Genomic DNA, 12,310 nt, shown 5'->3' on the forward strand with positions numbered 1-12,310 from the left:
AAACTATAACATATATAACATTTTGCATTCCCTAAGTCCATTTGCTTTCTACCAAACAAAAAAAGTTCATAAATGGCTTTCTTTATCTGTATTACCTACATGGTTTCTAGTAATATCATTCTCCCATTATATGGAAAACTAACAATGACAGTGAAAGGAATTAAATAGGATTAAATCCATAGATTTTATTTTATTTTATTTTTGTGGTACTGGAGTTCCTGGAAGCCCTTCTACCTCGAGGCTACACTCCCAGACCTATTTTATACCTTTTTCATTGGAAACAGTGTCACTTAAGCCAGTGAGTCTGGCTTCGAACCTGCGCGATCCTCCTGTCTCCGCCTCCCAAGCGCGGGGATTACCAGCGTGCACCACCACGCCCGGCAATAAGTTTTAAATATGTACTGAATGGCGAACTTCATCATTTACTGCACAGTGCTGATATTGAATGAATTAGTAAATGATAACCAGATTTCACAGCCTAAATGAATATCCTGACAAAAGCCAAGGCAGGCAGATTATATTCAGTATATTTACTGAGTTTCCAATATATTCCAGACCATGTCTTATGCACTTTTACACTTACTCCTCAAGTGACATGATGAGCAGGTGTGCCATCTTCTTTCAGAGATATGCAGCCTTGAGGCACAGAAATAGTCAAGAACCTTACCCAAGAATTCACACCCACATGATCTAACTCAAAGTCTAAGGTTTGTTCTTCAAATTTTTCCAACTTTCTTTGATAACAAATGCCAAAGTGATTATTACCATAGCTGCTCAGAGCCTGCCTCAGATCTGACCTGATGGTGTGTCTTACCAAACCTGGCCATTTTGCCCTCCACGCCGTATACCAATCACTGAAATGAAGAGTTTTGCAAAAAGGAAAGAGTTTATTCCCATGGTGGCCAGACTTAGAGATGGGAAACCAAGTCTCAAGTTCATTTCCCTGAGCATAGGGTCTGGGATATTAATGGATACAGGAGCGTGAGGACTCAGGGTCTGGGGAAAGTTGAAGCTGGAGGATTCAGTGGTCTGCACATGTGTGGACTTCATGGCTCTTCATACCATATACATTCCAACATTAGCAGCATAGGCATGATCCGGGGTGAATTCTTTGGCCTTCTATTATGAAATATCACCCATCAGATGCTCTGGGAGGCCCAAGTAAAGAGATAGTAGTTTCAACAAAATGGGCTTCTAAGTCCCTAAAAAGGAACCTAGGTAACCTTTATCAACATGATTCACACATCAGAGGTGTGACCGACAGCAAAGCTTGCAGGGGTCTAATAATTGCCCAGCTATGTGATGGCCAAATCTAGTGATTTTAAAATTAACTGAAAGCAAGTGAAGCTAGCAGGTTATTCTACTTTTGTCTGGGTGTCAGTTGGTAGGGTCAAGAATCTATGATGATTCTCTGATGACTCTGAGGAAGGTGCCAGGGGTCTCCAGTCCTGGCCACCCATTAGAATCACTCCAGAAGCCTTGGCCTCAAAGAAAACATATCCATGGGGATTCATGGGGGACCCTGGGGATACACGTTTTTAAGGTCTCTAGTTTACTCCAATAGGCCCAGAGCTGAGAGCCACTGGGCTCAGTCTGCCACTCCAGCAGGCAATATGGAATGTGTCTCCCCAGCCTCTGTCAACATCCCAGGGCCTCTTTCCCTTGTTCCCAGTACTTGAGAGGCTGAGACAGGAGAATCACAGGTTCAAGGCCAGTATGCTCTAACAAGAAAGACTCTGCTTCAAAATAAAAAATAGCAAGGGCTGGGGGTATACCTTGGAGGTAGAATGCCCCTGGGTTCATTCCAGTATGAGGAAGGAAGGAAGGAAGGGAAGAAGGAAGGGAGGGAGGGAGGGAGGGAGGGAGGAAGGAAGGAAGGAAGGAAGGACAGTTCTACTATAATGTAGGACACATAAAAATGGAGCATTTTTAAGAGATGAGTAGACCAGAAGGAAGTCAAGAAACTCTTTGTACTGAGTGACTACTGGAAGAAAGCGGGAGCTGCTGAAGGTGGTAGGGGGAGGTAAGGGGAAAAAGAAAAATCGAATTTATCACTGAAGCAATGTAGCAGCCCTAAGCAAAAGTTAAATAAAGCTGAGACTTATGTAAGCATTTTGCTCTTGCATAAAAAGCATTTTTTTGCTACGGAAGTCAAAGCAATTTTTATAGTATCTATCTGTTTATCCCACCTAGTGACACTGGTTCAGGGTCAGAAATTTCTTGTCGGTGTATCTTCATTCTTCTTCTTTTACAAGTGAAAGCATAGCGGGGGCAGGGGAGAAAGTCACTGTGGACCTGACTGGGCCAGCTCACCTGCCCGGTGCTCAGTCCCCAGACTGGCAGCTGCCACTGTAAGGCAGACATGCTTTCTTCAACTGTAAAAAATGTTTATGCTCTCGAGTGCGCACGCATGCGCACATTACTGGAGATTGAACCTGGGACATCCTACCGCTGATCTACAGGCCTTTTTGGTTGTTGTGGTGATGGTAGTGGGGTTGTTGTTGTTGTTGTTGTTGTTGTTGTCTGTTTGTTTGTTGGTGTAGGGATTAGACTCGGGGCAGTCTACTTCTGAGCTACACCCCCAGCCCTGTTTTTTATTCTTTATTTTGAAACAGGGTCTAAGTTGCAGAGGGCCTCACTAAGTAGCTTGAGGCTGGCCTCAAACCCGTGATCCTGTCTCAGCCTCCCAAGAACTGAGATTACAAGTGTGCGCCACCATGCCCAGCTCCCAGCTATTTTTATATTTTATTTTGAAGCAAGGCCTTGCTAGGTTATTGAGAGTTTCCCTGCATTCCTGAGGCTGGCCTTCAACCTGCCATCCTCCTGTCTCAGCCTCCTAAGTACTGGAATGACAGGCGTGAACCCCCATGACCAGCACAGAATGGACTCTTACTACTTGGCATCTACATCTTAGATCTGTTTCCAACAATATGAAAACAAAGGGGGATTAAAATATGGAAAGAATACATATCTGTACAATTCGGGGAAGAAGTGATGTTTAAGTCGCTCATTGTAATTTATCAAGCACGGTGTTCCTTAGAAAGTAGTAGAATCAAGACAGAAAACCAGTCCCGTGGCCACCGCCTCCTTGCCTTGAGCTGCCTTTCGCCCTTACTTAATGAAATGGAACAGTTGATGCCTTTAACTCCTCTTTCATTTAATCTCATTAATGCAGTCTGTAGGGATTCTAGTTGTGGGATGGCATGAGGCAATCGTCAGATCTCCAGTGAAAAGTGTAGTGTTTTTCAGTTAGACTTTTAATTGCTACGTCAAAATGTGTGAGAACCAGCTCAAAACTAAAGCTGATGCCACAGGTGAGTTTTACATTTTTATTTTCTCTCTTCTGATATTTAGCTGTATGTAGCATCCTCAGGCAGGAAAGTAAGGGTTTAGAAGCTCTCTCTGCAAAATAAGTGATAGCCAGGTGTGGGAACAATAAGATAGTTTCTGGGAATGCGTATAATATACCAGTCACTCCGGCTCAATTTTCCACTGGAGAAGGTATTTACATATAAATATTGTCATATCCAGAGGTGAATTCCCCCATTTATATATTTCAAAATTAAACTCAAGGAGTCATCTACGACATTTCACTAAAATCAGGTCAACACTGTAGACACCCTTGTCACAAATGTGTAGATTTGACTTTATTAATATTGCTAGAGTCATGATAATTTGGCTATTCTTATTTTTAAAATATCAATTTAGTTTATATATTATATGAGATGTTTCTCATATGTAAGTAATCCATTTTTCAATACTATTTGGTGGGAAGATTGTTAACAATGAGAAAAATTATGGTTTTTTCTACACTTTTTACAAGTAAGTTAGTACACATTATCTCATAACATGAGTAGATCTGGGGATCTGTCTTAAAAATATTTTAGGGTTAAATGATTTATTGTCAATTCTGTGGTGGCGCTAGATAACAATGAACTGAGAAGTATTAAAATGTAAATATGTTTAAAATAAAATAAGTCTTGCATTTGTTTCAAAAAAGTTGTTAATCAGACAAACTCCTCTAAGTCTATAGACTCAAAATTAAAATTTTTCCACAATGCTCACAGCTTCCTGGTGCTTGTGTTCTTAGAAAAGTATAGATATGTTTTCCATGTAATTACTCACTGATTTTAAAATATATACACCTAAAGACGTTGGTGAAATAAGCCATTACCAGCAGCTTGCAGTTCTGACATCAGTAGAGTCTTTAAACAACTATTCATCCTCGCCACTGACAGATTTACTACGGATATTGTTGCTATTGTTGTTTAGAAATTAATAATACCGGACATATTAACGTCCATGGACCTAATCCTCTTTGAGTCTGAATCACAATTAGCAGAGGCTCACAGGTGAACAGAAGTGTTTCTTTCTCCCCTGCTTGGTATTTAAAAAGCTAAGCATGCAGTTACCTTCTGTTGTAAAATTACATAAAACATGTTTGATTTTAGGGGTTTATGTGCACATATATATACATAAGCACAACTCATTTTTTAAAATAAATTTTATGAACAAATGTGCTTTGACATTTTCCAAAGATCACTAGAGTTTTTCTTTTTCCTCTTCAATATCAGTAAAATTAAAATAAATATGATAAAAATAAATTAAAGGAGCAACTTTTAAAGTTACTACAGAATAATTGGTGCTATGTTTGGCCATTTCTGGTTTTACCACTGTCTTTTCCTCTATATTTTCTCTGAAATTCAAACTTGCAAACAAGCAGGGAAAAATTCTTCCTTCTACCAATTCAATCCACAGAGTAGCATCAAAATGGCTTTGGTATTAACTAACATATAAAAAACACAACTAACGAATGGGATGCCCAGAAACATCTCCATTCAAATATTTTAGACTATCAAACAATGCTTGTGAGTGCTCTCTTTATTAAAAAAAAAGTCCATGAAAAAAGAGGAAAATTCTTCACATGGAATTTGAAAGCCATGATAACATGATATTACATGTTTCCGTGTCATTCACACAGAGTCATATTGTCTGTGGAGTGAGGAAGGTATGGTCACCATGTTCCTACATCACCAGCTCACATAAACTCTGAATAAAGCTGTGGGGGATTATGTGCAGCCTGCTGGATCTGATGGGCTCAAAAATAAGATAGCTCGGGTCCCATAATATTTAGGATTATGCTAGTAATCTCTTTAGAGAAAGTGTGCAGTATCAGCAGAACAGGCCTTTCAGTCTTGGAAGGGGCTGTAACTAATTCTACATGTGTTGGGTGGCTACCCTTTGCCTAGGTCTCACACTAACAAGAGGCCTTTGTGGGGGTAGCACAGAAGAAATTATAAAGCGTCCATCCCCAAGTGACACCTCAATGGTCACTTTACCCCTGAAATAATTTCTGGTGCTTAATGCAAATGAGAACACTTCTCTTTAAATTCTGTGTCTCCCTTCTATTCAAAGGCCATCTATGTAAAGATGGATGAAATCCAACCCTGTCTCTCTACCTCTGAACTTTTCTTGTCTCAAAGACATGAAATAAGAATTAAGGTTGTCTCTTCAATTCTCTCGTTTCTTTTCACTTCAAGATTGGATGCTGAAGTAACCCAGGCTGAACTGCGAGTTTGCTAGAACATAAATGATATAGTAATCTAATTCTCACTGCAGAAATTGTAACATATTTAGCCAGTGTGACAAAGCTCCCACTGATAATTCAAGATGAGTTGCTGCAATCTGAGTTCTTATTGAAAGATCATTGGTGTCATACTCTCTCTCTCTCTCTCTCTCTCTCTCTCTCTCTCTCTCTCTCTCTCTCTCTCTCTCTCCCCCCGATGTCAATATCTCCCTTATGTTTTCTAGTTATTATTTGCTATGCAAAAGTCTGAGGATACATTAAAAAACAAAAGTGTAAACATGAAAAAGTGACAATATTATTTAGCTTTTGGCCACCTAGGCAAATTATGTTATGATCCAGTTTAATAGAGGTATCATTAGATTAGGAAGAGAAATTTTAATATGTGACTCACATTCTGATCTTAATGTAGACATTTTCTTACTGCAGAGCAATAATTTACCCAAATGTCTCACAAAAAGATCTCAATATGATGCTGCAAGTTTTCTTTCTTCAAGATCAAAGGCGTTGAAACTGGATTCTGGTCACTCTGTTTTAGCATACATTCTCCTCCTTTCCTCTGAAGTCTTGGCTTGTCTCTCTTTTTGTTTTAAATATACTTCAAGAGATGTAGTCTTCCTTTGCCACCTACCAGAAAGAGTGATGCTTTATTTTTCAAACTCCCTGATCAAATGCTGGGAATCAGGAATGTTCTCTATAGTTTCTATCAATTAGGAGAGGGAAAAGTAGTATTGGGTGCTTTTAACCCAAAACTTTAGTTACTTGGGATTGATCTCTCTCTCTCTCTCTCTCTCTCTCTCTCTCTCTCTCTCTCTCTCTCTCTCCCTCTCTCTCTCCCTCTACCTCCCCTCTCTCTCTCCCTCCCTCTCTCTCTTCTCTCTCTCCTCTCTCTCTTCTCTCTCCCTCTCTCCCCCTCTCTCCCTCTCTTCCCCTCTCTCCCTCTCTCTCTTCTCTCTCCTATCTTCTCTCCCTCCCTCTTCCTCCCTCTCTTCTCTCTCTCTCCCTATCTCTCTTCTCTCTCTCCCTCCCTCTTCCTCCCTCTCTTCTCTCTCTCTCCCTATCTCTCTCTTCTCTCTCTCTTCTCCCCCCCTCTCTCTCTGTGGTTCTGCTTATGAATTGTCTAACCCCAAATAGATCATTTAATGGCTCTATTTATACTTATTAAGCACGTCCTTCTGTTATTTCAAGTATTCTTGAAAACCATGCAGCATAAGAACTACATCTTAGAACACAGTGAATAATACTACTAGATTGAATCATATGGTTGCAAATGTCACCAATTTTTTGCACAAAAAGGTGGCAATTTCACATGCGTTGGCTTGACAGATGATTAGTGACTATGATAAAGCAGAGCTCTGCGATCACTCTAGACACATCCTGCTACTCCTCACTCGCTTTTACCCACATTAACAAAAGACCCCAGACAAGTTTAAATATCTGATCTGGAAATCGACTTTTGTCATTGGATTTTTCTTTCACTCTTTACCCCCTATCTTTACATTAGCCTTCCCTACATATTTACTTCTCATGCTGGCTTGCTTTCCAGAACCTGGCTCAAAAGCCACCGGGCTCAGCACCACACCTTCTCAGTGTCCCCAGAAGAAGTTATTATTTTCCTCTTTTAAGTTCATTCCGTAGTTATCTTTCTGTTCTTGGCTGAAGTTATTTAGATGTATGTGGATGTATAATCATAGTATTCATTTTGAAGGCAGAAACTTAGTCATATACATGTATATATATGACTACATATATATGACTATATATAATCTGTAGTTTAAATTGACACTTTCTGAATTTTTTTCAAATAATTTCTTACTTGTCTTTCTTTGGTTATCTAGGATGCTCCTCATTGCCTCCAGTGGAAAAAAATCTTTGTACAATTTTTTGAATAAATAATAAACTTTTTTACAATATGTACTTCTATGGGTGCACTGTAATCATACATCTTAATGGAATTCAGAGTAAAAAGGCATACATGCACACAGTACAATCGTATATACAGAACAACTGAGGACATATCACATAGAGAACCATATAACCACCAGCCTTCACACACACACACACACACACACACACACACACACACACACAAACACACACAATTTCTTTCTCCTATTATTACTATTTTCCATTAAGACAGTACATTTGCTATAACTCATGAACCAATGTTGATACATTTTTATTAATATAGCCCAGTTTACACTAATGTCCTCTCTAAAGTTTTAATATATAAAGCACATGTCCATCATTGCAGTATCATACAGGGTGGTTTCATAACCCTAACAAGTCTCTGTGATTTATTTATTAATCCTCTCTTACCCCCAAACCCTAGTAATCATTGTTTTTTGTTGTTGTTTGCTGTTTGGTTGGTTTTTGTTTGGTTTTTAGGTTTTTGTTGTTGTTGTTGTTGTTGTTGTTGTTGTTGTTTTTGCTATCTAGTATTGCCTTTTTCAAAGTGTTATATATTTGGAATTGCTCTGTCTTCTTTCAGTTAGGAATATGCTTTCAAGATTCCTCTGTCTTTTCATGGCTTGCTAGCTCTTTGGGGGGCTGCCAGATGATACCCCACTCTAGGGGCATACTGCAGTTGATACATACATTCCCCTATTGAAGATCTTGGTTCTTCCAGCTTGGGGAGATTATGAATAAAATCATAAACATTTCTGTGCATGTTTTGTGAGGATATACGTTTTCAACTCATTTGGTAAATACCTAGGAGCACAACTGCTGGTAAGACTAAATTTAGCTTTGGTAACAATTGCCAAACTGCCTTCCAGAATGAGTATACCATTTTGCATTCCCAAGAACAACAAATGAGAATCTTTTCTCAGCATCTTCTCCGGTATATGGGATTGTCAGTTTTAATACTATAATAATTTTAGTCAGTGTGTAGTAGTGACTCATTTTGGGTGAGCCTGTGGTGCTGGGGCCTGAACCCAGCCAATATATCTGCAAAATTACCCTGATGCACAAAGTGTTAACTACAGTAGTGAATGATGTTTCTAAAATACACTGGCATCTCTTTCTTTTGCCTTGTCAATTAGTGACCAGAGTTTGGGGAGTTTTTCCCTAACTCTCCAACTAACCTCCTGTCAGTAGGAACACAAGGAAATACCTAAAAGATGAGAATAGAAACTGTTTTTGCAGAATCCTGTGAAGCTCTTATCTTCATGGCCTGGAAATTAAAAATCCCAATAGCAGTTCTCAGGGTAGCTATAGCTATAAACTTCACTGCTACTTGGGGTGCAAATCTTGGTTCTGCTAGTCTTAGGTGAGTTTGATAGTACACAGTCCTGGGTCACGACAAAGCCCCTAGTCCAAAGACCACACAGCTGAGTGGTCACTGAAGACGTTAACTGCTCTCAACCTGGAGGGTGTCAGGTCTCTGACACACATTGTCTCAATAGGATTAAAACATTGACAGGAGTAGATGTGATCCAGGTGTGGTGGCACACACTTGTAATCCCAGCATTTGGGAGGCTGAGACAGGAGGATCCCAGTTCGCAGACAGCCTCAGGTACTAAGTGAGGCCCTTTGCAACTCAGTGAGACCCTGTTTCAAAATAAAGAATAAAAAGTAGGGCTGGGGGTGTAGCTCAGAGGTAGAATGCTCCTGGGTTCCATCCCCAGTACCAGGGGGAAAAAAGTAGATGTGTTTAATGGGAATTAATTCATAAACTACTACTACTTATAGATGCGACTGAGTTTTCTAAAAACTAAACATTTAACTTATTATCAATACAATTGTCCCCTCTTGTCCATGGGAGATACATTTTGAGATTCTCTTCTTTCCACTCCATAGATGCCTGAAACTGTGAGTAGAACCAAATTGGATAAATACTATGGTTTTTCCTGTAAATACATACCTCCAGCAATGTTTAGTTTATAAATTTGCCACAGTAAGAGATTATCAGCAACCAATTATAAAATAAAACAATTATAACAGTATACTAAGACCACAACAGTAGATCTGATAACTTAGATGGCTACTCTTAACTAATGGGCAGGTATCATATACAGTGATATGTGGTCCAGTAGATATACTAAGCCAAGGATGATTCATATTCTGGGCAAGATGGAGTGGGCCAGTGTCAAATTGTATAAGGCTACTCCGAATGGCATGCAATTGAAAAATCATGCATTGTTTATTCTGGAATTGTCCATTTAATATTTTCAGACTATAGTTGACCTTAGATATCTAAAACCATGAAAAGCAAAACTGAAGATAGGGGGAAATGGTGGTTGTTTTTAATGACCCTACTAATTTACTGTCATCACTATTTGTTGGTCTCATTTTCTATTGTCTTTAGTCCTCTAGAGAGTCTAAGTGGGCAAGCATCCCTTCACGGTAAATGCTCATATGTAAAATATAAGTCAGTCTTCTTTATGATTAGCCTACAAATTATGTCTTTGAAAACAAATTTTGTCATCATCCTATGATAGTTTCCTTAATCTAGCTTCCATTAACATGCAGTATATATAATTATAATAATATAAATCTAAATATATCTTTAGGTCATTTAGGAACTATCAACCAAATGCAACAAAGTACACTACCAACAGTATTACAGAGAAATGTTTGAGAAGAGATGGAGACCCCCCAGATGTGGACAGATGCAGGAGTGTTACAGTAGAAAGTAGAGTGCCCTGGATTTCATACACTGTTCAGGGCATTTGGGCAGGCAGGAAGCTGGCATTGAGATGCACTCTGGATTGATGAGATGGACATGGATGCAGTCCTGACCCAACATAAGGAATCTTTCAGAATCACCAGTAAGCATAATACAAGGGCCAAAGCTCAGGACTTTCCCTTTGGTCCCCTGAGGGTCATACTTCCATCCCATTCCATCCTCAGAGTTTTTGTCTGGCAAATCACATATAACACTTGCACCAGGTCTCAGGATGCCGGCTTTACCACAGTCCTTGGGTTTCCTGCTATGTGACATCAGATGGTTTCGCACCTAAAAAGGTAGATGATTATCAGCCTGCCAGAGGGAGAGGGAAGGAGTGCAGAGATTTTAGCTTGCATTTGTCACAGATGGTAGATGAGATACAACTTGGGCTACTGAGACCATCTGCAACAGGATTTTTAACCAAAATAGTCATCTTTATTGGAAATTTTTACATGTGTAAATTGTACTTCACTCAGACATTAAGAGCTTTAATTGCTCTGTCCACTTTTAGCATAACTGCAAAATTATGGGAAACAGAAACTAACAGGCAAGCCCAGTGTCCAAGAAGGCAGCCTGTGCTGGGTCCCAGTGTCCAGAGAACTCTTAGCCTGCTAGATGCTTCTTCCCTTGAAGGCATAAATAAATAAGAGACAACAAAAGATGTCACAAGTGTAGCCCCAAACTCAGAGTCAGGAAACGTAGAATTACTGATCATTCCTTAATATTTACAGATCTGGCCTGTTCTCGGCTTTTTTAAAAACTTTGCATGTGGTTTGTGTAGTAGAGAGAATTCCTAGATAATATCTTGATTCATTTAATTTCCAACAGAGCCTGATCATATCATTAGGACACTTGGGGGCATTTTCCAAAATATATATGCCTCCCCCATTTCAAGATTCTGATTTCTTCTTTCACACTAAATATGAAAAATCAGTATTGCTTAAAGACTCTTTGTAAATAAAAGTATGTCTAATCTCTTGTTTGTGCTGAAAGGGAAAAATATTTAGGATAATTGCTTTAAGGACTTACATAAAGTCTCCTTTTGACACCATTGAAAACACAGAAGCATGACCTTGTTCCTTTCCCAACTTAGAATGATCAGAATGAAAAAATGGGTGGGTGAGTTGAGTTGTATGGGTTGGAAAAGAGGGATGGAGAGCCAGGCGTGGTGGTGCACTCCTGTAATTCTAGTACTTGAGAGGCTGAGACAGGAGGATCACAGGTTCAAGACCTGCATCAGCAACTTAATGAGACCCTCAGCAATTTAGTGAGACCTGCTTCAAAATAAAAAATAAAATAGGGCTGGGGTGGGGGTGTATAGCTATAAAGTAGAATGGCTTTGTGTTCAATCCTTAATATCAAAAAAAAGAAAGAAAAGGGAAAAAAAGAAAGAAGAAAGTTTTCTCCAACCAGAAAGTACCTAACAGATAAATTGTCATTGCCTTTCCTGATAGATGCTTCTAAGAATTAAATTATTTGTTGCATCGAAGCAGTGGTTTCTTAGTTAACTCATTAGCCAGGATTAGTTTATTGAACCTTAACACCTGCTGTCACCAGCAGGAGTCTGGAGGGGGCAGAACTAAAACTGTGTATATTTGTATAAGCAAAAAGAAATGAAACTTGGTGACTTCATGCAAAGTTGTGACAGAGACTCTGAGCAAGGAAAGAGACTTTGGGCATAATTGGGAGAGAGAGGAGACATCTTCAAAAACATGCATCCCATAATTAGTGACTAGGCTCTGCCTACCAAACCCTGGAGTCAAACCCACTGTGTCCATGAGTTACATTAATATAATGTAGAGCGTCACAGTATTTTAACCTTTTGGGAAACTGGCATTGAACACATTGTTTCTTAAAAAAAAGAAGAAGAAGAAGAAGAAGAAGAAGAAGAAGAAGAAGAAGAAGAGGAGGAGGAGGAGGAGGAGGAGGAGGAGGAGGAGGAGGAGGAGGAGGAGAAGAAACACATATATGCCATTGCTGTTACAAACAAAATATTAAATAGTAAATAAAATTTTAACCACAGCCTACACAAAGGGTTGTCAATAGAAAATATA

At 39.3% G+C, this 12,310-nt stretch overlaps 1 protein-coding gene across 1 annotated transcript in view; it reads left to right on the plus strand.

The window, feature by feature from the left end:
- Positions 1-3,274: 3,274 nt before the first annotated feature.
- Positions 3,275-12,310, plus strand: part of RORB (RAR related orphan receptor B) — a gene marked incomplete at both ends in the record, with an annotated part of 72,728 nt that continues 63,692 nt past the window's right edge. The window contains one exon of the mRNA XM_080709195.1: positions 3,275-3,314. Within this exon, the coding sequence (XP_080565321.1) occupies positions 3,275-3,314 (40 nt within the window). The remainder of the gene's footprint in view (positions 3,315-12,310) is intronic.

The sequence above is a fragment of the Muscardinus avellanarius genome, assembly GCF_963383645.1.
Source record: "Muscardinus avellanarius genome assembly, chromosome: 13".
Lineage (NCBI taxonomy): Eukaryota > Metazoa > Chordata > Mammalia > Rodentia > Gliridae > Muscardinus > Muscardinus avellanarius.